Source organism: Cyclopterus lumpus, chromosome 22 (assembly GCF_009769545.1).
Source record: "Cyclopterus lumpus isolate fCycLum1 chromosome 22, fCycLum1.pri, whole genome shotgun sequence".
Taxonomy (NCBI): domain Eukaryota; kingdom Metazoa; phylum Chordata; class Actinopteri; order Perciformes; family Cyclopteridae; genus Cyclopterus; species Cyclopterus lumpus.
In genome coordinates, this window is record NC_046987.1 from 9119593 (window position 1) to 9146946 (window position 27354).

Genomic DNA, 27354 nt, shown 5'->3' on the forward strand with positions numbered 1-27354 from the left:
GAGCTGCTGCATTCTGGACTAGTTGGAGGCGGGAGATGGATTTTTGATTCATGCCGGAAAGGAGGGAGTTGCAGTAGTCGAGTCGAGAGAAAATGAGTGCATGAATGGCTTTTTCCAGATCTGAGCGTGACAATATGGGTTTGATTTGTGAGATTATTCTTAATTGAAAGAAGCAGGACTGGACAATTTTTTTGATCTGTGATTCAAAATTTAATTCAGAGTCAAACATTACACCCAAATTTCTGGCAACAGGTTTTAAATAAGCAGCCAAAGATAAACTAACGTGACAAATGTCAACAAATAAAATTCTCGACCGGCCCAGCAGTGAAGCGGCCCACCGGGAACTCTCCCGATTCTCCCGATTACCCACCCCGGGCCTGGATATAGATATATAGATATATATATATGCCTGGAATTAAGTTTGATTCAAAATCATAAAGCCAATTCAGCTGTATTTCATAATTTTAGCAACCATTGCCTGCTTCCTGTAGTCTAAATGTTTGTCTTCATGACTCATCACATACTTATAATACTCATAATTGGATGACTCAATGCATGAATCATCAGTTCAACTACAATTGCGAGAAGGCGATTAGGGATGAATGTTAGTTTAAATCATAACTCGTGTTATGATGTATGTGAGAAAAGACATTGCCATAAAGCATGTTTTACAATGTTTTGAGAAAAACATTTTGAAGCGTTCACCCTCAGCTGCTTCTTCATGGGATCATACTGCCACCTTCTGGATTAAAGATGCAGAAGTTGACAGATGAAGTCAAGGACACAGGAAGCTGGAATTTTTTCAAGATTCACGTTCGTGTCTGGCCACTGGACATATTTGTTTGTATAACGCAGCTCATATTTCCACCAGGTTATATGCTTCTTCTTTCTCTTGTCGCTATTCTTTGGTTTGTGTGCATTTAATGGTTGTTGTTTTTGGTTTTGTTATCTTATTGATGGTTTTATGTTTATGCTGTGATATTTAATTTCTATCAAAAATATAATCATTTCTATTATTTTTACACATTAGAAAGGATTATTATATAAAGACAATGTATTATAATACTAAAGTAAATAATCCATATATTCACACTTCATGTTGCCTTTTTAATTCAGCATGGTCATGCTTTATTTAGTAAGCTTATTGTACAATATGTGTTAATTACCTTTAGTGGGTACAATATTCCCATTGTCCTCTCGTAGCTGTTAGTGTCAGTACTAATTCCTTAGGGCTTTAAAGGATTAATTCGTCAGTGGGTTATTCCATTGTGACCCAATCAAAATCAGACGAGTTCATTGCTCATTGTGGATGTTCAGTCCACTCACTAAACATATTAACAATATCCCCGTTTTTTGGGGTACACAAATAAAACCTTTGTACCTTGTAAAAATTAAGAAATGTAAGCATGTTCTGAATTCACGTCAGCGTGGAAGACTATACAGCTGTGGGGTGCGTGGAAGCAGTCCCCTCTCTATAAAAGGCCCTCACCTCTCACACTGTGGTGATGTTGTAATTTCCCCCGTGTGTTAACAGTGGAGCTTCACAGTCACACTCCACAAAGCGCTTTGTTGGTGTTATTCCGAGCCCCCGTCAGTGAACAGCCAGAAGGGAGTGGCATCTCAGGAGTAGAATTTCACTTCCTGTATCTCTCAGGTGAGTCACCTGGGCAATGTCGTCGATTGCTCAAGGTTTCTTGTCGACATCTAACGTGTGAGTTTCAGAGTCGGAAAGGATCAGATCTGCCGGCAGAGCGTTTGGGGACGTTTTGAACCATTTTCTGGATGCGTATCGGAGCTGAAGGTTTGATTTGAGAGAAGAAGCAAAGTGTGTTTGAAACTTTGCGGCCTAAAAACACTCAGAGGAAAAACAGACATTGTTCAACAATAAGTGGTATTTGTATTCGCTACTGTCGTAAAAGGGAATCTCTGGGCTTTTAATTTGTGTGGAACTCTTCCAAAGGACGTATCAGATGAATCCCCCCCTCCGAGCACAATGGGGAGCGTGTGCGCTCCTGCTCCTAGTGCTGATAGACTCCACTTGCGGACAGGAGACCGGTGAGATATGCTTAGCCCGGTTCAAAAAGGGTCGGGAGGACTTTGTCCTCGACGCAGACGAGTCCGTGAAAGACGGAGCGACGTTCATCTCGTCGCCGAAGTTGGATCGACACAAGGACTGCATGAGCGCCTGCTGCAAAGAGCCGCGGTGCAATGTCGCCTTCATGGAGAGGGGAGCCGAGGAAGGCACGGTCCAGTCCTGCTTTCTCTTCGATTGTCTGTACAAGAAGAAGTACGCCTGCCGCTTCGTCAGGAAGACGGGATACATCAACTACATCCTGGACTCCGTTTATGAGAGCTACCTTGAACTGGATGTTCCCCGAAGTAAGTCAATAAATCTTTAATTAGCATAGCTGTGTTTTTTTTCTTCTTTTCTTTAAAAAAAACTAAATATCCATGTCGAGATTAATGTTACAGTTCGGGGCCCTTGAAAGGGATCCTACAGTGTGATGACAATAGTCATTATGTCCTGCATTCTTCCGTTTTGAGCTTACGTCTACAAAGAGAAATAACTGTAATGTGTAAGTTAGTTATTCTTAAAAATGTTTTTTCTTTAAACAGTTTGTAATGTGGATAAGCGAGGCCGCAGGTAACAACCCTCTAATATACATGTTCACACACGCCAGATCATTATGGCCCCGAGTACAGATTCAGGTTTCCTCTGTAAGTCCAGGTGGGACTCCAACTGTATTTGGCTCTGTAATTGTTGCTCACCTATCCCATGGTCCCTGTCCAGATGACGCTGACCGTCCCCCGGTGGCATTTGGAGGCCAGGACCGTGTGGTCCAGCCTCAGGACACCGTGACTTTGAACGGCATAGAAAGCAAAGATGACCAGCAGGTTGTCTCTTACCAGTGGCAAATGCTCACCAGTTATCCTTATGCTGTCATTGAGGTGAGTTAACATACTGTAATGCCAACCCGGCATTTAAAATGTCCACTGTCATGCTTTTTATGTGTGCCCATCACTAAATTTGAAAGTCAACTTTTGTTTAAATAAGAAAACCCTGTCATCCATGGCATGTAGAAAACCAACTTTGAGGACCAGATTATCGTGTCCAATCTGACATCTGGGGTGTACAAGTTCCAGCTCACAGTCACAGATAGCATCGGCCAGTCTGACTCAACCAAGGTCACCGTGCTGGTCCTGACTCCTGAGCAGTCTGAGCGTGAGTATTTATGAGCTCAGCACGATCTGAACATATTCATTCATTCAGAACATCTGTTTCAATTAGGTTTTCTTAGAATGCGTGGAAAAGACTATCCAAGTCTTGGTTTATAAATACAATCTCTAATATCAGATGTTGGTGTCTTAGTTTTAATAGTTTCTCTGCAAAAAAATAAATCAATATATATATATATATATATATATATATATATATATATATATATATATATATATATATATATATATATATATATATATATATATTGGGCCGTGCTGCGGTTCCTTCCCTTAGTTTTCATAGTTTCTCTGCATATACAAGCATGAGTCATGTGTCCACTATTTGACACTTCTTTTGGCTTACTCAGTGTCACCTCCATTGTATTCAATGTTAGAACAAGGGTAAGAGAGGATGGTGCTTGTAATTTGTTCATATACATCGTTAAATTCCCAAAACCTTTTTATATTTTAGTCAAATTTGTTATGGTGACATTTTCTTTTTAACACAATCAACAAATCGTAAGATTTGGAACATGTTGTAACTGGTATATCATGGCTGAGGTAGTTTTTCAAAGGAACTCAATCCATTGTTTGTTCCTGGTAGTTGCTGATCAAACCTGTCGTGGCATGCTCGCCTAATTCCTGTGGAACCGAATGACGTAACAGCGGGAAGATAAACGCTCATGTTGTGAGAAAATGAGACCAGATTGATCTTTTTTTTTGGGGTGATACTGAAACCGAACCACAGTAATGTGGAATAAAGCCATCCATGTTGTGGAAAGGCATTTTGTTTAAACGCAATCTCTTTTTGTCACATGGAGGATAGGTGTCGCTTCCCTTTAAACAAACAGAGCCACGCGCGGTGAAGCCCTCTTGGCACATTTAGTTTCCCCCGAAAACGGAAGTGAGTAGAGCGGTTGGCTTTTACTGCTCTCATGGTACCGTCCCACTCTCTCCACCCCCAACTCAAACCTGTCTGTCTGGTTTCAGCTTGGGTTACGCAAACAACATTTCAGCCACCGCTGTAATCCTTCTGTGTTGATTACACATTTTCTCATTCGAAAACGTTCTATAAACTTGTGGCTGTATATTTGCAGCTTGTTGGTTGATTGACTTAAGGACAAGAAATCCCTTTGAACCTTTCCGTGGCTCGACTACTGATTAACAGCTTGTGTCCTGAGTCGTGTGAGGAATGTGCTCCTGTGGAATATGCATGGCAGAGGCTACATGTCAATGCTGCTACATTTACACCACAATGCTTTAATGAATGGTTTGAATAGAAACTAAACCCATTCTCAAATGACAGTCAGACAAGATAACTTGGTCATGAAGGTGTAACTTACGGTCCCTGGTTTAATTCTGCAGTCGGCATGTAATGACTGTCGCGTTCATGAGCACTCTGGTCATACGTAGACTATGTATCATAGACCACATGCAGACAATTTGCATCGCCTTCTCTAACCTCAGTGTCTGTGGAAACAAAGCAACTCTTTTTCTGCACTTCTCTATCAAAGACTGCTGCATGTGTAAATATGAGTCTGTCTGCACCTGAGACGGACACCACAAGTAGGAAGTGGTGTCTGCTACGAGACCATTACAAGTTTTACTTTGTCATGCGACTGGTGAAGTCATCTCATACATTAAATCAGTATTCTCCAGCCTAATTACTGTGCAGAAGTACACAAGACAACTTTGATCATTTCTAACTGTATTTTGCCATCTAGCCTTGGTGAGAGAGAGAGCTCACTTCACTGAAGCGTAGTTGTTGCTCCGCTGACATAACCATGTACGTGACCTCACGGTGTGCGGGGAAATTAAATCATTGACTCGCAGTTACCATTATTAACTGTGAATCAAACCTAATCCTTTTATGTTGTGTCCCACCAGACCACTGTATGGCTCCGATGAAGATTGGGCCGTGCCGCGGTTCCTTCCCTCGCTGGCATTACAATGCTGCCTCAGAGAAGTGTGAGAAGTTCACGTTTGGGGGCTGCAGGGAGAATCTCAACAACTATCTCAACAAGGATGAGTGCACCAACGCCTGCTACGGCTCAGGTATATGTGCCATGAGCTTTTATACTTTAATTAACTCTGTTGTCACGTTTTTATTTTCACCCCAGTGACATTAGATATGCAGGAAACTGGCTCCACCCTTTTCTGGCTTTTAATGATACAATCATGGTGAATATCGGTGTGGGTTATGGTTGCTTTCAGAATGAGCTTCCACAGTCTCTCGCTGATGCCACTAATGGGGGTTGCTAATGCCAACAATGTTCAAATTCTGCTCATGGTGGCATTAATATCGTCTATAGGTATCTAACACTTTTATTTGGGGGGAAGGTGGTTGAAACATTAGCTGGCATGGCAAAAATAAATGACCAGGAACCAGTTTGACACTGCAATAAGCCTGTCTCTGTCCGAAGGCAACAAGATCTGCCCTTTAGGACTGGCTAATGAACATGGTTCAATCTGAACAAAACAACACCTCTTCAGTAGCTTCCTTCAGTCTTCAATTCATTTTTTAAAAAGTGATTGAATGTTACTCTAATTTTTTTGTTTTTCTTTCAGAAAAAAATGGTAAAACTGGCAGAGGTTTGCCAATTCCTGAGCTTCACGGTAGGTGAACTGTGCCACACATTTTACCATCTGACACAATTTCCTCTACTCCATTAATCAGTTGATACAAAGGTGACAATTCCCGCTTTGTTTGTGTGCTACAGCAGAAAGATGCGGTGACTCGTGTGCAGTGGGGGAATTCACCTGTGCAAACGGCTGCTGTTTGACTCCGGGTCTGGAGTGTGACTCGACTCCACAGTGTAGCGACGGCTCAGATGAACAGAAATGTGATGAATGTGAGCAGTGACTATGCAAACTCGGCTTCATTTACATACAGGCTCATGGAAATATAAATGCAGCAATGATTATATATAAAAAGGTCTCCATATAAGAAATGCTAACTTGAGTTATGTCCTGTGTGCTTATTAGTGAACAAAAATTTTCGGATTCTGCTGCAGATTCCAGTGAATGAACAAAAAGGTTATATATATATATTTTTTTTTTTAAATTTTGTTTATGCTTTCCACATTTTTTAGCATGAGGGTCTTTGTCACTTGTGTTATAAGCTTTTGTCATCTGTTAATACTAACCTACAATCTCTCTTCTCCTTCCCATTTATTGTTGTTCACAGTGCGCTGCACAGCGTTTCCTGACACTGGAAACTGCAGGGACAGTCTAACCAAGTGGTATTACAACCCCATCCAGGAGAGCTGCTTCCGCTTCAACTACGGTGGCTGCCAAGGAAATGAGAACAGATTTGACTCTGAAGCGTCCTGTCTTAGAGTTTGCCATGGGGTAACAGGTGGGTTGTTACAAACATTAAGACTTTACAGATATTTGCATCCTGGTAAATTAACATCCTTTGTGTACAAGTAAGGTATGCATTGTACAAACACATGAGGCACATGAAGATAATAATTATTACATAATTATTAGACATAATTTACTCTATGAAATGAAACTACTATAACATTTTAAAATATGTTATAGTTGCTCCTTTTTTTTCTTTTTTTTTTCGTGATGTTACTACAAGGATATGATTATGGCAAAGCTACCTGAATGTTCCATATTTCATCTTTTCTTTTTTTTTTTTTTACTGTCCACTGTGTGTTTGACAATGTTTTGGAGTATATTGCAAAATCGCTGGAGGACTCTTTGACAAGTGAGGCTGTGTTGTGTTCATGGCTTCTTTCTGCTGCCCTCAAGTGGCCAACAATGTTATTGCCTGTATTATTTCACCTCATAGAAGACTCCAGATTTCTCTTTAACCTTTTAAAAACCAACCTGTTTTTCAGGTTTCTGCTCAAAATAACATACCCAAAGTAAAAAGGGTGTATTTCTGCAACCACAAAGGCTATTCAAATAATGTTGGTGTTATAATAAAGGCAACCCATGTGAGCTTTTGTTCAGATGTGTACATATTAGTATATGTGTTACTGGTTAAGAGTAAATAAAGATGAAACACAGCAACAATTTAATTTTCATGTTCGCCTAGGAAACAAAAGCACTTTCAGGATTATTATCTCTTGGAAGGATGCAGAGCAAAGGTGAACAACCACCAAGATCTTAGCACAATATGGGACCAGTCTCCCTGCAAAGTTTGACTTTGAAAAACTGAAGCAGAACAAAGTTAGAGAGGTTTTTGTACAGATTAATTATGTAAAATGGCCATTTGGGCACCATCTGTGCAATTTGAATTTTCTCATGTACCAAACCATATATTTCACTTGTATATTACTTATGGTGTTCAATCTTGTAGCCCACGTTCTGTTTAATTTGATGTATAACATCAATATATTTGCTCATGTTTATTGTAATGTTTTAGACCATTTAACCAAAATGTGTAAATTTCACTCCAATTGGGGGGCACTGTTTTTACAAGTTTTTTTCACATTTCGTTTATGACAATCTACAACGTAAGAAGTCTAAAACCATATCCTGTCTTTTTACTTTTTTTCAGATAAGGATGTGTTTGCAAGAGAAAAGGGATTTGAAGGCAGAGTGGCTGAAGGCCAAACGGGTATGTTTTCCTTTTTATTGTTTCATTCTAGACTAAAAAAGAAGCTCTAATAATACCTTTTTTTAAAGAATCTATGCAGCTCCATCAGCTTTGACTTCCTTTTTTTTTTTTTTGCTATTCAGTAATATTGTCAAAACTTCAGTCTCCTCCAACACACTTTTCCAGTTCACTGAGTTTCTGAGAGCACTATTTATTTTCATGCGGTGTACTCTAATGCCTTTTTAAAAAAAAAAGTGTTTTCATTTATTTAACAGGCATCATAGCTATAGCTGCCCTCCTGGGTGTTGCCATCTTCGTCTTACTATGCCTCCTGGTGTACTGCCTCATGAAAGGCAAGAAGAAGTCTTCACAGCACCACCGTGTGCCCGTCAACACTGTCCCAGTCACCTTGGAGGACAGAGAGCGCCTGGTCTACAACAGCACCACCAAGCCCAACTGATGCTTCAGTCCTCACCTTTGACCCCCATCGTGGTTGTGAATTACACTGGTTGCTGGACACAGTTGTCGTACACTGAAACAATGTCCATTGACCTGAGTTTGAATGCAGGAGGGGATGTGTTTTTTATTTTGTCCATATATGGATGTATTTTCTATGGGTAATGTACATGGAAGGCCAAATGTCTTCAGTGATGTTATATTTGGACTTTTAGCTTGTTTTTAAATGCAGTGTCCTGTTAAAATGAATTGTTTGGTATCAGTTTGCACTCAGGTTAACAGTGAAGGATTGTCTTTAGTTTGATGGTAGATTGCCACTGGATGTCATTGAATCAGGTTCAATTCCAAAATATGTTCTACTTTGTTGTATTTGCTTCCTTTCTAAACAATCTGATTGTTCTTAGTGAAGAGCTCTTATTGTCACTAGGTCCACATTGGTCCGTTACTTTTAAGTAAGAGTTTAGATTCCTGTGCGTCCCTTAAGAGCTCTGGGAATCTTTGTCTATATGTCATGTATTTTGAAGATCCCCTCACAATCCTGCCCCGCCAGCTTCTTCACTCTGTCAAATTAATTTTGATCCTGTTTAGAAACCATTGTTACATTGTGTTACACATACCTGCATAATGTTGTACATAATCTTACAATTTTAAGAAAGTAATATTTTACTTGTTTTGTTTTTTTTTGTCAATGATTTTTCAGACAAGCATAATGCCGACATCTTATAATGCCTATTAATTCCTTTTTAAAAAGCCTCCTAGCTGTGTTTTTGTACAAATGACATTATATAGGTTTCTGTGACTTTAGCAGTATCATATTGTTTATACAAAATAAATATATTAAATCAAAATGTACTTGGGACTGTATTTTTTTTTCCTCTGACTTTTTACCAACCTCCCTCAGAAGCCCATTTAATTATTTTTTCTGTAACACAGGTACTATATAATACACCGGTTGTATTTTTTACTTTTCAGGTGAAGCTCTTACATAATATTGTATTGTATACATTGCCGTCCATTCTAGATGTATAATCCAGACACATTGCTCTTTATTACCAGCAGGTGGCGACATTAGTTTATTGTATATTCAATTTCGCTGCACTGTGCGGCTACATCAGTTTAATATGGGCTACACAAACACACTTTTATTTTGAAATCCACGTCTTAATTGGAATCTTTGGGATGGAGCAGCTTTACGGAAATAAAGCTGCACATCGGAGTCCTACTGGAGCGAGTTCATTCTATAAGACTAGCCTATACATGACAATAAGAGCTGTTTTTTCACAGTGTTGACTCGGTGAAGTCGTCCAGCATATTGCTTTATTCACAGCCTGCATGGGGGCAGAGAGGGGATTGCGCAAAGCAAACGCGCCCCCCCCCCCCCTCCAACTGACCTGGCCGTCATAAATGTAATTGGCAGAGTTACAATTTGTTATGTCCTTTCACACGTCTGTCATTGGATTGGAAACCTATTCTTCTTCGAGTGGAAGTCAATAAACCTTAAAGGGAAAACATTCTGTTTGTTTAAAACATTTTAAAACTCATTCCGAACAAAATCACCAAACTATGCGGGCCAGATGTTAAGATGTGGGAATACCTCTGACTCTCACCAAACAGACACTGGCCTGTCAAAAACAGGCGGTCCTTTGTTCCATTCAAGTACTCCTCGTAAATTACTGACTCTTAAAACAGGTTGCCTTTCATTGATAGTTTTCTCACTCATCTTAAAACAAGCCTTCTTAAAATATAAATAAATAAACAATTACGACTGTATAGTATATACGAAATGTTTACTCTCTGCACTTGTGTTTATTTTGTTGGGAAGTGACAACTCTTAACCAAACAACTAAACGCATCCAAGTTTGTCTGTGATCAATATGTTGTATTCACCTGGAGGGTCACATGGGACAATAACAGAATTTAGTTGTTACCATTTGCAGTTGAGATGAGCCAGAACCAGGGGATATTCTCATCCTTGTTGCGGTGTTTGACATTCACCACCAATTGCGATATTTCCGACAGGTCTTGAACGCAGCATCAGTTCTTCGCAGTTCTTCAAAGATGCAGCAGTGTTTGGGAGAGGGACGCGGTACAAGCGGGTGACCTGCGCTGGGACCTGAGCGTCTGAGCGGATTTTAACATGTGAGAAAACAACAACTGTCAGCGTAACTTCAAGATTCACACCAAGGATTTGCAGAGAAAAGTTTTTTTCCCCCGAGGATAACAGTCGTCGGGAGGAAAAGAAGTTGGCGAATCCGGTACGTGAACAACTTTACCGAATCTTTGCAAACTCAACGTTAGCTATGACGCCAGTTAAGCTACACACGTGACAATAACGCACCTTCTGTGTTTGTTCTGGCCATATTTATAGTGTGTTTTTATGGTCTGGACATTGTGTTGGCGTTGTCAGGCGCGTGTTGATCTGTCGTTAGAAATAGAAACAAGGGAGTGAGTTGACCAGCTTGTCATTGCTCCATTTCAGCTAAAACCATTAAACGGCCACAGAGAGTATGTCACAAAACATCTGTATGCGTGTGTTTGGGTCTTGTGAATTCAGCCAGGAGACCGTTATGAGTTCAACATAAGTACTTCCACACATTCATGATGGTGAACTCCTCTGCCCGGAGGTGTTGGAGACAGATTTTAGGTGCATTTCCTTGCTTCATGTAATTTCACAACCTCCAAGTTATACTGTAAGCCCTGGAGTGGGCAGGAGTTTCAGTCAGATAAGTAGTGTTTGCCTTTGAAACGGAACACTCTCAGTTGAGTGAACTTTGATCAGCTGCTGGTGACTTTTTTCTTTTAAAAAAAAAAAGAGTTTTAGTTTTTTCCACTGAAGCATTGATGTCAGATCTAACTTGTGAGACAAAATAACCTCCATGATGCCGTTGAATCATTTGTCATTTCCTCTTTCTCTGCGTCCCATCCCCTCCTCCTATGGTGCGCCAACAATTCTAATTGTTTTTTTCTATGAGCACCCCAGTGAGACACAGTGAGGTTTCAAATGCAGGCTGTTCATAGGTCAATGACTCTCGTCACCAGCTGTTAAAGAAGAATGGGATAAAATCAATCAGTTACCAGTGAAAAGTTCCATCTTCTTCTACTTTGACCTCACTTGACCTTTTAAGACAATAACGTCTCAACATAATTTGAGATAAATGTTGCCTCAATGCGATGAACAGCGCTCTCTTCCAGGTGGTCCAGACAGGAAACGGCCCAAGTGTGTCTTGGATACCAGAGTTGGCACTTTCTTCCTCCTTCCCTAGTCTTGGTATGTTGAAGCTGTGTAAAATCGCCAGAGCTGCAGAAGTTTAATCTATGGAAACCTTATAACTTAAAAAAATCTGCTTTTGAGCTTTTCATTAGTCACCTCCTTTGTCATTTAGTGGTTGAGAGCTTATTTATTGCTGTTTAGGATAGATTTAAATCTCATGGTAACCATAAAGTTCCAGCTTTTGCGAGTTTTTCAGAATTACACCGTGAGAGTTAAACAAGACTTGACAACTTTGTGTTTGTTTGAAAGTGAAGCGTGTGTGCCATAAGTGATTTAACATTCCAGACACCTGAGGAAGGCCAGACACTGTTTTTCTTATTACGATCTTGACACAAAGGCACAAGTGAGCCGTTTGCCTGCAGATGTGGTGTAATGCACCTTTTCATATGCAGGGAACACTCCAATTCTATTTGAAGACTTTACCCGGCAGTCCTCTACTCTCTCCTCCAAACACTGCAGGACATTATGGAGGACTACTTGCCATGTGGTTGTCTCCCATTTATAATTTCAAAGATCTGGAAGTCTTCTCTCGCCATTTGCCACTTAAGATGGCACTTTCCAGCTTTATTTGCCAGGTATGCATTCTGTGAGGTTATAGGTCATTGACTGGGTGGCGAAAATGGCTATTTCTCCTCCTTTTTTTTTTTTTTTTTTTTAGAACAGCGGGGAATAATTATTCTCCCATTAAGGGCTATTTTGGCCGGGTTGTACGTGCACCATATGGGCAAAACTCCTCACAAGTGCCCTGTGGGTGTTTGTTGGGACATATGACTTATCACCACATCTAAGCAGCATGCTCAAAAATGCAGCGTGTTAAAATAAGAGGTTCATATGCTGTGTGTGTGGGGGAAGTCACGCGTTAGGGCTCTTTTGTGAAAGCTGTGGATTTGATTGAGGTGAAGAGAGACCGTAAGGGTTTATTGTTTTCCCCAGTGAATGAAAAGCTGTTGGTCTCTTACGGCCTGCGTGTCAGGGGACAAACTGCAGGAGTGATGTGGGGAAGAGGGTAACAACAGCACGGCTGTTTGTCAGGGGATATTTTCTGCCGGGGTTAGAGGGTGAGAGAGAGGACTTGCAAGATAAACATAGCACCAATGCTGAAATAATAAGGACTCTCTGTTTCAATCAGCCTGTAGGACCCTGAAACATCTGCCTTGCCCTGCCAGGTTGAGTTTTAGTTGTTCTGAACGTAAACATCCGTCGTGAGTGATGTCGTCTTAAAGAAACCCGCACCACTGTGTCTGACTGACATCCCAGGTGGCTTATGTCATACTTCCAGTTTCCCGTGGGCCGAGTCGGGGCAGACGGTGAATGCAGCGTGATCCGGTAGGTCTCCGACTGCGGGGCCGGAATTCTCTGGACTATTTTTAGCTTGTGTTCCCATCAACTTGCTCCGCATGAGGATAAATCAATTTGAGCTGTTAACTGTTGCACAGAAGGCTGATTATTTTCCATTTTTGGATTCAGATGCTGGATCCAAAGTGCAATGTTATCGGTTGTGAGCATCAACAGTTGGCAGGAGGGCAGCTGGTGGACGGGATTTTATTTTTATTTTTTTCCAGATTTTAATGTAAACACAGTCCATATATTTGCTGTCACATCCTCAATGACTTGTCTGTGCCCTATATAACCCTTCCTGAAGAGACAAAGAAAGTGACATGTCTCCCCCAGACCATACGTCTGGTTTCCCCTTCAGTGGTTTCACTTCTCTCGTAACCTTGACAGGCTGCCAATGGTGAGAAATGCACCAGATAATCATCATCCCCCCAAGGACTCTTTTCCTTTAACATGTTAGGCCTAAAGTCTTGGTTCAAGGTATGTTTCCCTATGCGTATTATCTCAGCGTGAGGCATTTAACACATTCGTGGAGATGACTCAGAATAAATGTTTTCTTTTTTTGTATGAGTGTTGTATCTTGGCCAGCATCTGCTCCCCTTAATTATCTGTTTGCTGTGTTTTAAAGAAAGGAATTCAGACTTTGACTGCCTGGATCAGTGTCAAGCCTGGCGATTAGAGGAACAAGGATGTTTATCAGCCCATCTGAAGAAGTGGTCCATTGCAGGTCTTTCTTTTAATAACCCTCAGATTGACTCTTAGCATCTGTCTTCAATTAAGGGGCAAGTTGCAGATTCTCAGGTGGGCAGTTCATGCTGCGGGTAACGCAGTCATGAGCTGTGGGAACCAAATGCTCTCCCTTTGAGTAAAATGGCAGCTATTTCAAGGACAGGTGGTCAGCTTGGTATGAATGTTAGCCTGTTGGTAGTGTTTTCTTTAGGATTTGAAATCTGCCGGTGCCCCCTTTCTAGAAAAACAAGGATTTGGAATTGCCAAATGTCAGCAAACAGCAGGTGAAAGTTAATGAGTTACGATTGTGTTCTGTCCAGATGTGTCAAGATTACACTGCTTCCTGCTAGACCTTTTCACTCTCTCCACCCAAACCATTCTCAACACAAAACATTTTTATGACCCAGACGTATACAGAATATCTATGTTTTTGAGCCCATTATTCCAAGGCTTGCCTCTCATTGACCAAAGACCGATTTAGTTTTGGTCTGGTCATAGAGCGGGATTAGCTCAGAGGTCACAGTAGGTGGGATTAACAGAGGATTTTTTGAGTTCACTGTTCAGTGAAACAAGTTCAGAGCCCGACCCTCGACATGAATACTCCTCCTGCAGGCTGAACAAACTTGCTCACCACTTGAAAATCAATTGGTCAGTGGCTGTTTGAAGAGGCTTCCTTCTTGAAGAATGTTGTTGTTGTTGCAGTGCTGCATTGACTGAGCATATATCTGTGTATCTTACAACATTGGTTTGCTCTCTCTGTTGCAGTCAGATCCACGGTGAAGGCAAAACAGATGAAAACGTAGGGAAGCTTCTTTATCAACTGTAAATATCATACAATACATTAATGATGGCGTATGAGTCCAATGAAGATCCTGCATTCATTTTGTTACGGCGGATACGATTATTTGTGTTGCCCTATTGACTTGTGCTTTGCTATAGGATGAATAAAATAAGAACAACATTGTTCCGGCTGCTGACTTTCTTGTCCAGTAAACAAGCTCTACTTGAGTCCAGGCTACAGCTGCAGGGACCCTACAGTGAAGCAGTGATCCTAATGTGTGGATCCAGCTCTGTGACTTTCCTCCTTGCATTCCTGCACATCTTAATTGGCAAACCTCCTGGCAGTGGTCTTGGCTTGGCCTCGCCTGGCCCGGCTGTCAGCTCGGCACAGTGGCCAGCAAACGCACCATGAACAATGCCCATCCTAATCCATGAAGAATTCCTGCTCCTCAGATCTAGCCGACCGAAGAATGTAATGTTTAAAAGGCCGGAGGCTCACTAGGAATCACAGGGAGAGAAGTGCTCATGCGCAGTCTTTCATGTTAATTTGTTGTGAGGAGCCAGAGAGGCAGTGAGGTGAGAAACTGGTAGCACAGTGGCTCTGAGGGGACACACCGCATCAGTAATGGCCCGCCATGAGGGATTAGAACAAGACCTGCCACCAGGCGTGAACCTGTAGTCTCACCTGGCCGTTACTCTGATAATGAGAGACTTGTTCTGATGTGACATGGATTTATTTTGTGAAACAAACTTTGATTGGTAGTTGCTGAAGCTCTTGCATGTGTCGGGCCCTTCTTCTACTGATTAGCATGAGCTCATGTCACTGTTGCCTCCACTTTACATACGTACTGTACTTCAGCCCCGGCTTTGTGGAAACCGCTTATATGGATCAAAAAAGCTTGGCACACAATCATTGCTATTTAAATAATAATCAATTAGTTTGCTTACAGTCTTCTGTTGGTCTTTTCATGCGTGACAAAATATGAGAACTGGTAATTTTAATTGTTTTTACTTTACTCCCATAATACTGTATTATGATACTGATGCTGATAGCCTGCAGTTTATTTTCAGGCCAGTTAAATATTTAAAATTGAGACCATTGTCAAGCTTTGGCATATAAGACCATTTGTACTATTGATGTTACTGTATTTGTAAATGGCAAAATACTGTTTCAGGCTGATTTTAATTTGAACTTCAGTAAACTCTATTTTATATACAGTACAATACTCATTGTATTATAGTGTTAATCTGTGCAGTAATTTGCAAAAGTGTTTGAAAACGCTGAACTGTATTTGACACCTTCAATAAAATATCAATGATAAAATGTATGTAATCAATATATAAATGGCAATGAGATTATAATCTGCACGAGAAATGGAAAAAAAGACAAATGTTTCTAGTAATCATCTACTTATAGCGTTCAATTGGACCCAGACAGACGTGATCACTATAGAAGGTTTCCACTGTATCTGCAAGTATAGTATGAGCCAATGCAGAGCATGGCTCACTTGACAAAAGAATTCAAGAACTCAGGAAGACGAACATAATGTAGAGAAACATTAGGGTGCTCTTCAATGAGAACCCACCAAGAATGAAAAACAAGTGATCCGTACTGTAAGCCCGGACATGAAGTGCCTGAATCCTGTTTGACCCTTCATGTTTTGTTTTGTCAGCTCCAGAGGCCTGACATGCCACAGGGGTCCCATTCGGCTCTCCACCAGGACCCAATGGGGGAAGGTGAGATCAATGCAATTATATCGAGTAGGACCCTTGCTCCTGTAAATGTTGCCCAGGATTTGCCCCGTCTTTTAACATGGGTTTTTAATAAGTCTGGTTATTCCTAATGGTATATCAGTGTACTAACATAACACAGAAGAACAGCAGAGGCACATGGAAACATTTTGGAAATAGAGGAAATGTAGAGGCCTGCTGAGAGAGCAGTGAACTCTCCTCCTACAGTCCAGACTGAGCAGAGAGGCTCTTTGTGTGGCTGTGGAGCTCGGCCAACCTCTCTCATACAGCTGAAACCCCCGAGCACTCGCGCATCAACCCAGAATGTGTCAGAATCTCCGACAGCCAAGATGAGCCAGCGATGCTGACCTTGTATGCTGGGGACCACTCAAATGACATATTATTTTAGTGTTCATTATATTCAGTCACAGAGCCACTGCATTGACACAGGCCCTCTTTGTATCTGGTCGCCTGCTCTGTTCCTCAACCCCCCCAACGCCTCCGCTCTTCCCTACAAACCCATTTTGCGCTAGGCTTCCACTTTGGCTGAAGAATACCAGTGTGTCAATGGTTCCCTTTTTTCTCCTCGCCTGTCCCTTTGGTCGAGCTTTGGCCAGAGGAGGCTTTTGGCTTGGGAAGACATGCGCCGCCCTCATGAAAATGGGTGTTTCTATTTCCTCAAAAGGCCACTCTGCACCGGCTGCACATTCACACAGCTCATTTTGCAGCTTGGATATCCTGGAAGAAATCCCTTTGGAATGACAGAAGAGCAACTTACAGTTCAAACATTTTCAGACTGATTTTGTTTGAGTGTGACTGACCCCCCCCCCCCCCCCCCCCTGCTGTGAATGGATGGATGGTAATTAAGGGGCAGGTCTGCTGGTAGTGTGCTATCTCTGTGAGGTGCTGAGTGGATGTGGTTAACAGGCAGAAGGAATGCACATGGTTAGAGGAAGCCTCCCTGTCTGGTCAAGGTAAACAATAAAAAGGTTGGGGTGCCGATCGAGCTCCAATGCCATAAAGCATCAAAGAGGTTTGAAGTGAAAAGAAGCTTTCACCAGCAGCCTTTGGATGGCACTCTGCATTATGTTATATTCGATTTTATTCACTTTTCCAGAAGAATTGAATGAACCTGAAAAAGAAAGAGCCCTCATAACTTCCGCCTAAGCTAAACTGTCATCACCACATGTCAATCCAATGGCATCAAAGCATCAACAGACCTGAGGCAGCATGAAGCATCCCTTTCAAAGATAAGAGTTCCCTCTGACCTACTTAACCCCAGACAGGAATGTAGCTGTGTGAGCAGAATGTACAGCTTTAAAGGGATTCTGGGGGACGGACGGATCATCTCCATTCACTGCAGCTTTTCCAGACCAGTGGGCATAGGGTTGTGGATATAGATGTATGATGGCAGGGATGGCTGTGTCTTTGAGTGGGCTGGGCAGTGGAGCTCCTGGACGGGAACTCTTTCTCTGCTTAATTGCCTGTAGTGTTAATCACAGACAGCTTCAGGTTAGCCAACAGCAACTCCTGTTCAAGTGTTGACGTCATGCACTGGCACTCACTGAAACTCCTTATCGTGTATTTCCACAACAACTTACTAGTTGTAGCAAGTCATTACGTAACCTAGCTGCTATTGTTATAAGATTCTACATTCACTGCACTTCATTTAATTGTTTGTCCCAGATTTCTCGCAATCCTCACAAAAGAATGTATTTCAACGTAAATTGTTATACAGCCTCCAACAATGGCATTCCTCCTATAGAGTTCTTCCGGTGGATTACCCACATTAGTTACAGGCTTTGCATGTTCCTGTTCGATGGCCTCTTAGAAAGCTATTTGAATTAATACAATAATTCTCCAGAACAATTTCATTCAGTTAACAAGTGCTAGTGCAGATATGACTCTAAACACATTAATGGTTTATTAATGTTAATTGCATGTTATTGTAAAAGCTTGTTCACGTTATTGATGTGGTTTGTTGTCCTTTTGTTATTGCATAACAAAACCATATCCGTTTAATAAAGTCCACAACAGACAAGGAAGTCTCTGCCAAAGCAAACTTGAAACTTTGGCCGCTGTGTCCAGTAAGTGGTATTAAAGGTGTAACCACCGGAAAGACAGCATCACACCCTTAATGATGATGATGATGCATGTAATAAACAGCTTGATGTGAATTAAATGAAGTGTTCCTCCCTGACCCTCACCACACTTCACACGGCTGTGCTGCCACCAGCCTGCGTTGACTCTGCAGAAAGGCGCTAACACGACAGCAGTTTGGTTGTAGGCTGTCAAATTGGTGGTAAAGTTTACAACGGACTCACACCTCAGGGCCCAGATGGTGAGTGTTGTCCAGAGGAAATGTAAGTTTTGAATGGATCCAAGGCTGGCTGTGTGTTAGTGCCTGAAGGGCCCTTGAAGGGGGGCTTGTTGATGGAGGAGTTTCCTAAGTGGATCATCACATGCCTATGCACTGAAGTCAGCTGGCACAGCTGGATTCTTCAAGACCCAGGGTCCAGCGCAGGCGAGGTTTACAGGATTAAAGTTGAACTTTTTGAGGACTTGTGTCCTTTTTGGGACTTGAAGAATCCTGTTTTGCTGAAACATGACACTCTTTATTGCTGGTGAGGTGAAGTGATTTTGTCCCTACTCCAATCTGGCTTTATATTGGTTTATGTTAAAAGGTTGAATCCACAAGCATGTAAATGTTTTGTTTTTGTATTTGTTTTTCTTAGTATTTCGCTATATACCTTTTTTGTCTGATGTGAGAGTACCTTTTTTTTTCTTCATACGAAAGCATCTTGATGTTTAACTTTTGCTCTGTCAATGAGTGCATTTTGTAGACTACACAAAGCACAGTTAGTTTCACTTTTAAACACCAGTATTCCCCTAAAACTTTCCAGCATATCGTTTTGACCTTGACAGTCGGTGTGGAATGCAGGCTCAGTTTTTGTGTGTGTACTCAGCCTCTGTTGTCCACCCCGGTTTATTTACCAACCTTCAGGCTAATTATTAACACGGCATTAAAAGCTCCTTGAGAGGCCAAAGGCTTGTACATACAGTATGAAGGACTGTTTTTTAAATGAGAAAACCCCTTAAAGTGACCTAAAGTCTTTCCTCCATCAAGAGATAAGAAATGAACCAAGGCCATCGGCCTCACTGTCTAATCGGCAGTGTTCTGACTCATGCTGTTTGCTAATGGTCTGTGAAGACTCGGGGGGGGGGGGGGGGGGCTAATCCTCGAAGGCACCCTGTGTGCTTGGTCCTCCTGCCCTCCCGAGGGGTAGCCATTCACTGTTGCCAGGTGGGGAGGAGTTTTTCCCAAGGGGATCAGTGTAAGACGACCTCCCTGTCTCCCAACAGCCACCGGGGGAGGAGTTGTGGAGGGGTGTTGAAGATGGAAGTTCAGAGTGGATCTTGAGGGGCGGAAGGGCTTTATAGATGTATTGCAAAACACGATGTCCTCTTTATCCACCGAGGGGAAACAGGGTCGCACACTGTGCACTTGGCTCTGACAGAGTGAGCAGATTAGCAGTGGCCTCAAGAGCCAGTTTGAAGATGTTGGACATACAAATCAGCCAATTAGCAACAAGGATTGTCCTCCTTGTTACATGAGCGGGGAACGTTTTCTTTATGGCCAGTCGGAATCTCCCCAAAATGGTTATTACTCTGTGCGAGCACTGTGCTAGAAAAACAGAAGTGACTATGTTTAGTTTTTTTTTGTCAAGCAAGGTGAACGTATGTTGCAAGAAAAGTTGTAAACCGACTCATGAGACTTACATTGGTGTAGATTACCAGCAAAAAACAACCTTTTAACCTCAGTTGAGTGGAGTAATGTATGAAGCTGCCAAGACATGAAACTGAGCCCTGAAATGACCAATATTTCACAGCGTTGACGTTGATCGTGAAGTTGCAGGTACAATCAAGCTTGGGTTTAGAGAAACATCTCAAGATGATTCAAGATGATGATTCATTGTGCACTGGTTTAAAATTCATCTCCTTTTGATACATGAGTCAGTATGACTCAAGCAGGAGCGGTTGAGTATTACGAACAGAACAGGCAAGGGCTTGTTTGTTTCAGTGGGATGTTCTGTCCACAGGGCATTCTTACAGTTTCATATGATCAGAAAAAGGCTTAACACTGATGCAGCTCTGACTGGCTTTTGTTATCTGCTCAACGTTTTCCCTGTGGAGAGAGAAAGTCTCTTCCTGCTGCTTTAGGATAAGCATTTGCATGCTAAACATAGATATAGTCTGTGTTGTTCCTGTTTTTTTTTGCCCCTGATTTGGTTTGAAAACAAAAGGCCACAAGCCAGACATAGCAGGACAGGAGGAACTTTAGCAGAAACTTTGAGTTGTTCTTTTTATTTTTTTCTCGTAGGCAAATGTATGACTATTCCATCTGAAATAGTCGCCGGGTGTGTATTTCTCTGAGGCACATTTTCTTTGACCGTGCAGTGCACGCTCGTTAAATGTGTGGTCACAGGAGTGGCAGGGATTGGAGAATGTGGCTTAAAAACCATCCAGGACACCTTGGTCTTTCAGGTTAGTTGCTTTAGTGAATGAATCGCAACACTTTTAAGTATGCGAGGATGGATGCTTTGTAGGAATTACGATATTCTGAGTGTATGTGTATATATATATATATATATATATATATATATATATATATATATATATATATATATATATATGTTTTGCTCTGTGGAAATATTTAAAACATGTAGTTCAACTTGACATAACTATTATACTGTTGTTGATGCGGAACATTTTCCACAATGCACCATAATTCTTCGACCGACATTGTTATGTGTGTCTCTAGTTTGTTTCCTAATAACATCAGTGAAGTAGACATCGTCTACACAAAGATGTTTTACTGTCATCCTGTTGTGAGTGCAAAACAGAAGTTAGCCAGGTACGTGGACGGGGCCGGTTCAGACTTTAGACGAAAGAAAACTATAGCTTGTCCTGGGTAGAATTTGCATAGAGGCTGGTTTGCATGAAGTGATGAAATTTGAGTCGCATCATCTCAGAGTTTTGCAACTTTCCACCAATGTCTTAGCTGTATGGCATGGCGTCCTCAGAGAAGGTGGGACAATGTGTCGCTCCGATGTGATCATGTCAGTGGACGCTATGGTTGCTGGCATTACTCAAGCATGCTGAGACCGGAGAGTTTCCTTCATAAAGGAATGCGTTGTGTCCCATACACCAACAACTTCAGACGGATACAGATCATCTCTGTTGCACATGCGTACGTAGTCTTTTAGAAAAAGTTAATAACCAGGTGCCGGGGTATTCTTTTTAATGCTTTTTATTCACCTTCTGCAGCACCTTATTAGGTACTGCATGTCATTCATATAACCATGACGTCAGAGGCGGACACGTTTATGAACTGTCTGCTTTGTTAACGGCCTGATAAGCTCAGTCTGAAAAGGAAACAAGTGTAGGCTTCACATTATTAGTTCTAGACTGATTAGTCATCGGGCCCCTCGGTGAGTGAATGTCTGCTTTCAGCGATGAAACGGAAGCATTCTCCCTAAATCACCTGTCATCACTGACGGTCATCTCTTTGTCAGTCATGCCCCTCAAACTCACTGGTGTCATCGTCAAGTAAAGGGTCCCAGACTGGTAAGCTCTTTTGTTTGACTTTTTCTGAACATAAACGACCGCACTAACATAACATAGTTATATGTTGCATGAGCATATGCCAGCACTGCATTAAAATGAGCTGCTGTCCAGGGAATTTGGATTCAGGGACGCAACAAAGGAGAAGCGTGTAGCATCAACTCAACTTTGTTAACCTTGGCTCAACGGATAGAAAACTATAATTCAAAGAATTACTATGAGGGGGTTGGGAGTTTTTTTTATCTGGAATTCCAGACATTTTCCTCAGCAACACCATTATTATTCTCTCTCTCTCTCTCTCTCTCTCACACTCACACTCACACTCACACACACACACACACACACACACACACACTCTCACACACACACACACACACACACACAGCTGAAATATTGTAATCCGTTAGTTAGTCTTGCTGGTGACTTTGTTGAGGCTAAATGGACTTGCTGAGAGTTGTTGAGGCTTCGGTGCAGCCTGAAATGTAGTCCAAATACTATACTATCTCTCTAGCCTTGACTCGGTTAATGTTTATGTCTGTGAGTTAACAACGGTATTGATGTGGTGCTGAAACAAAGGAGAGTGTTGAGGTGTGTGTGTGTGTGTGTGTGTGTGTGAATCCATGGCTTGACTGTAATGGAAATATTGTGCAACCATTATGTGTAAGTTACTATTCAACAGGTGTGTCCACTGAGCTATTGAGAAAGAAGTAGGATTTTGTTTTGTAAATGGATATAATTACGCTGCTTAGAAACTATACTTCAGAATGTTTTAAATTATGTGGATATACAGCAATCATTCCCTCGCATGAAGCTTTTATTCAGTAAATTCAAAACCTGAAGCACTGAACTGCTTCAAAGCTCACTTTTGCGTTTTCACTTACATATTCAGTGACAGTTAAGACTAATTTAACAGCCATCTCTTAACCCATCGGTATCAGTCCGTCGACAGATAAACAGGGCTATATTTCTGGGGTTCCACTTTTGCCAGTTGACATTGGGCCACGACTTTGTCTCCTTGCGAGACTGGACTTGGAGTTAAAGGAGACGAGACAAGTAACCAGTTCACAGACTAATTTCAATCCAATGAAAAGCAAAATCATCGTCAGACGTTAGCCTGTGGATTACAAGATTGCATTTTGGTCAATAAATTCTGCCTCTTTTGCTCTCCACACGGACCATGGAGCTGCATTCAACCAAAGCCTGCTCAAACTTGATTAGTTAATACTACACTGACAAGAACGGAAAGAAGAACTCTTGCAATACCAACATCTTGTCCCATTGCCTTCAGAGTCTGAATACAGACAAATTGTTTAAACATGTTCAAAAGTGTTTGTGTGCAGATGTTATATTTGACTAGCCAGTTTAGTAGAAAACAGATGGTATAAACTAGTTTGTGCTGCTCCCTGCCCCTTGTACGGTGGTTTCTTTTTATAGACCTTTCCCTGCACTTATTGCCAAACATTGTTGGCATTTGGGCTTTAAAGGATCATTTCCAAGAACAAGTTTTCCTACCAATAAAGTTAATGCTAACAAATGTGCTCTTAAAGCAGCCAGTGAGCTGAGCTTATCTTTGCTCCGTCTCAAATGCTGCTGGGAAAATATTACATTTATTATGTAATGTGTATTCATTCTCCTGATAAGCATCAAGACAATGGCTTCAACACTGCAAATGCATCAACACATGTGTAGCCAACAAATACAAACAAACCATGACACAGCTGACACACACACATGGATATGTATACACATATACATAGATCACACATAAATATAAGATGATAGTAACAAATAACATGTAAAAAGGCCTATTCATGCTTTCTTGAAGTGAAAACACGTCTACATATTGTGAAAAGGCTAAATTAAATACCGGACACTTAACAGTCCTCCACATCTGACAACAGGCTACAGATCTTTCAGAGATTAGTGACGAATGTTTGCAGATGCTGAAGAGGCTCTGCTTTTACATTGTCTTTTCAATAACGGTTGCTTCATATCACGTATATGAAGAACTGCATCGTACCTGGTGAAAAACAACACTTGGGAGGCGTGTTCTTCTGAGTTGTATTTGTCCCGACCGACTGGCAGAATGGAAACACTGCGCTACATCACATCGGCCTACGTACGAACAGTACATTACAGAGCATTTGCATTCCTTTGCACGGCCTGTTTCAGTGAAATCAGTGAGTGGTGCTGCTGTTTCCCCTCAAACCTGTGGTATCAGCCACAGATAATGCCTGCCTGTAGAGTCAGTATCTGAAGCTGAGCTGGTGCTGCAGTCAAGTGTGTGTTCAAGTCTTAAGATAAGTCAGCTAGTTCACACCACCACTGTTGGAGATTGAGCTATGAATCTGAGCAGTTATGTAATAACTAGAAGCGGCAGACGCATGTTGTTGTTTTGTGCTGTTCACCCCCCTCCCCTTTAACTTGGCATTGACTGCAGTCTGCAGCACAGCAGCTTCATGATGCTCTATTTGCTGTGAGCAAGAGATGGGAAGAGGAAGGGAGTTCACAGACACAGCCAAGCTCAAATCCAAATGTAAAGACAGAAAGCGGCAAAGGAAGTTGATGCCGCGATGTAATTTGTAGTGGCGTAGTAAGTGTAATAGCTCACCGCTTTGCCCCCTTTACACCATCAACCCTGTGATTTGTCACAGTCCGTAAACAGAGTTTTCTCTCGTGGTCAGCTCCTGCTTGCCAGCTAATCTGTTTCTGAGGTTTTACGTGGAAATTGTGTTGTTGGGACGACTGCAAGTTGAGCATGGGGGAGGAGACTCTCATGAGCTCAGTACTGATTCATGGAAAGTTTGAGGAGGCCAAAAGGTGCGTGCGTCTGAATGATCTGAAAGGCTTTTTGATTCCTCATGTGAAGCCCATCATCCAGCTGCATGTTGCGTTTTTTCTCAAGACTTAATAAATTCCTAACTTTGGGCACTTCCCATTTTTCTCATGTGAAATACTGCTATTGTTTGATATACTTAATTCCGGGGAGAGATATAAAAGGTTGTATGTTCTCTATAAAACTGAACATTATATGTTAAATAAAGCAATTGAGTACGCTTGTTAATCCTGAATCATTTTGGTTACAGCCTCTTACAGATTGAAGAAATACCTTCAACATCAGGTTTGTGTTCTCAGCTATGGGCTTCTGACCAATGATGAACATATTTATGTTACAACGCGTCAACACTGGGGAAAGAGAGTGTATTTCAGGCTACATCTGTAGGCTATCAAAACCAAATTATGCTCTCCATCCCCACCAGGCAATATCTTTTAAGGTTTTGCTTAATGATGGCTTGTGCCTCGTAGATTTCCATTTATTACGCAAATGACGTGAGAAAGCTGTATTTCTTTAGCTTGGTGAAATGGTTTTGACCCCATTGCTCTGCAAATATTTCAGGAAATGGAGCTCTGTGCACAGTGGCTTCACAGTGCTCCATTCTCACACCACCATGACTTCATATATTTAGGAAACGGTTGTGAGGAAAATTCCCCATATGTCCAGGAAGGATGTGAAACTGAATATGGATTCCATGTCTCTTATATTCAAACGTAGTTCAATAAAGAAATACAAACAAACCGGCTGATCCCCTTCCTCATATTTTTTTCTCTTCCCATCAGTTTCCCTCCTTTCTGTTTTTCCAAGGTTTAGCCTTCAGCAGTCAGGAGAGCAAGAGGAAATGGCTGAGTTTTCCATAGAGCATGCAGTGTTTAAATTAGGCCATGTCAGTAACGATTTGAGCGAGGCCTTTTACTGTAAACCACTCCTGTGTCTCGGTCTGGGAGTAAAAACACAGAGCTCTGAGCTGTCTTTTATTGATTTGTGGATGGTAGTCTGTTCAATATCGCAAGAGTTCTATGTTTCTGAGGTTGTCCCCAGACGGTGTTTTAATGCAGCCGAAGCCTTGCTGTTACTTATCCAGTTGGTGGGTGAAGTGATCCTTAAAAAAACTTTTATCTGGTTTATAACAGCATTATATTATTTAATGTTATCAACAGATCACTGAATCTCTCGCACACAGTGAAACTCTCATAGTATCTTAAAAAACACAACATATCATTTTAGAATTATTTGAGCAATGTAAAGTTGCGGTTGCACCCTTTATCATTGGCAGGTGCCAGGTACGCAAAAGAAAGGTAATATGATTAATTAGATCGTTGCAAAAGAGCATTGAGTTTCCTTCAATAAAGTATAAAACTGAAATCAAACCCATTAAGGTGTTTTTTAAATATGAAACACTCAACCTTTTTTAAGGATGGAAATTGTTTTATAGTTTGAGTCTCTTTAAGGATGCCAAAGTGACGTGGACATCCCAGTGTGCTGACCATACTGCCTTTTTAAATGTCATATGGTCTACCGTCTCAAATCCTGACCCCTCTGTCTCTTACCTGTCCCAGAATCTCCTCAGTTGTCCTCGCCCCTCTCCACCAATGAACATCACCGGGCAAACAATGACTTGGGCCCAGACTATAGCCGGCTATGTGTGGAGCTATCGGACGGAGACGGAGAACGTCCAGTGAGTCTGGTGTCCACCCTGTCCTCCGGCTCATCCCGGGATAGTCGCAGCCTCTTTGGAAGCACCGCAGCCCTTCCTTCCTCCACCACTCCACCCATACAGAGTGAGGAGGACATAGACCTTGAGCTCAGCCCAGCTGAAGGCACTGGAGAGCGGCCAGCGGACCAGAGTCCCACCCTCACATGTTCCAGGGGGCGCTGGCGGGAACGGCTGGAGCCCAGGGTGATCAGCAACCAGTGGAACAACAACGCCACATCCAACAGGAAGGCAAGTGGAGAAAAACCTCACATCCTCGCCTCGCCTGTCGTTACGCACGCCATGGCGCCCAACCCAAAGCTGACCTATTTGGATCGTGTTGTCATGGAGATAATTGAGACGGAGCGCATGTACGTCAAGGACCTGCGCAGCATCGTGGAGGTGAGTGGATGTCACGGTTATGCTGACTTTACAGACATTAAACATTCTGCTACAGTTGGTGTTTTTGAAACCACTTTCAGCCAAGTATTCACTGTGAGCCAAACATTTGAGAGAGTAAATCATTACTATTCTGTGTAATTAAAGCACATGTTTGACTTGATTAATGTGCAGCCATGACTTCCTGGCTGGAGCCCTCTTTGGAGGTGATTTACTAGGAGCTAAAATAGACTTGACTGCTGTGGAGAACAAATACTATCTGCTGTCTTCCAACTTAAGCAGATGTTTGTGGCCACACATGTGTAAAACATCCAGGACATCTTTCTTTCCTTTTCATTACAAGGATTTATCGTGAATTCCTGCTTTCTAAACAATATTGGTTAGTTGACAAAAATGCATCTGACGTTTGACTCCATCCATCCATCCATCCATTTTCAATACCGCTTATCCTCATTAGGGTCGCGGGGGCGCTGGAGCCTATCCCAGCTGACATAGGGCGAAGGCAGGGGACACCCTGGACAGGCCGCCAGTCCATCGAGGGCACATGTAGGGACATACAACCATTCACTCTCACATTCACACCTATGGGCAATTTAGAGATCAATTAACCTGCAGCATGTCTTTGGACTGTGGGAGGAAGCCGGAGAGCCCGGAGAGAACCCACGCTGCCACGGGGAGAACATGCAAACTCCACACAGAAGGACCGCTCCGACCGGGAATCGAAC

The 27354-nt window shown here is 42.0% G+C and overlaps 2 protein-coding genes across 5 annotated transcripts in view; both read left to right on the forward strand.

The window, feature by feature from the left end:
- The first annotated feature begins 613 nt into the window (after positions 1-613).
- Positions 614-8968, forward strand: spint1a (serine peptidase inhibitor, Kunitz type 1 a). 4 transcript variants are annotated; one of them, XM_034563348.1, is made up of 11 exons: positions 615-871; positions 1535-2379; positions 2792-2949; positions 3082-3223; positions 5107-5274; positions 5788-5835; positions 5940-6071; positions 6205-6255; positions 6407-6577; positions 7736-7795; positions 8050-8968. In XM_034563348.1, exons 2-11 carry the CDS (start codon positions 1971-1973, stop codon positions 8232-8234), a joined length of 1524 nt encoding a protein of 507 aa, XP_034419239.1. In that variant the 5' UTR covers positions 615-871; positions 1535-1970; the 3' UTR covers positions 8235-8968. The 4 variants fall into 4 exon arrangements, with proteins under 4 accessions (XP_034419240.1, XP_034419239.1, XP_034419238.1 ...); XM_034563349.1 differs by having other exon boundaries at positions 614-2379; positions 5943-6071; XM_034563347.1 differs by having other exon boundaries at positions 615-2379.
- A 1336-nt stretch (positions 8969-10304) lies between these two features.
- The window catches only part of LOC117725376 (pleckstrin homology domain-containing family G member 3), a 31045-nt gene continuing 13995 nt past the window's right edge, over positions 10305-27354 (forward strand). The window contains exons 1-3 of the mRNA XM_034525502.1: positions 10305-10485; positions 16019-16082; positions 26097-26632. Of these exons, the coding sequence (XP_034381393.1) occupies positions 16034-16082; positions 26097-26632 (585 nt within the window). The 5' untranslated portion in view covers positions 10305-10485; positions 16019-16033. The remainder of the gene's footprint in view (positions 10486-16018; positions 16083-26096; positions 26633-27354) is intronic.

What these genes read in the sequence shown, in the direction of transcription:
- spint1a (XM_034563347.1), top strand. Translation starts at nt 1,971, where the DNA reads ATGAATCCCCCCCTCCGAGCACAATGGGGAGCGTGTGCGCTCCTGCTC. An exon ending in TGAACTGGATGTTCCCCGAA is followed by an intron (nt 2,380 to 2,791) that starts GTAAGTCAATAA and finishes GTCCCTGTCCAG; the next exon opens with ATGACGCTGACCGTCCCCCG. An exon ending in GACTCCTGAGCAGTCTGAGC is followed by an intron (nt 3,224 to 5,106) that starts GTGAGTATTTAT and finishes GTGTCCCACCAG; the next exon opens with ACCACTGTATGGCTCCGATG.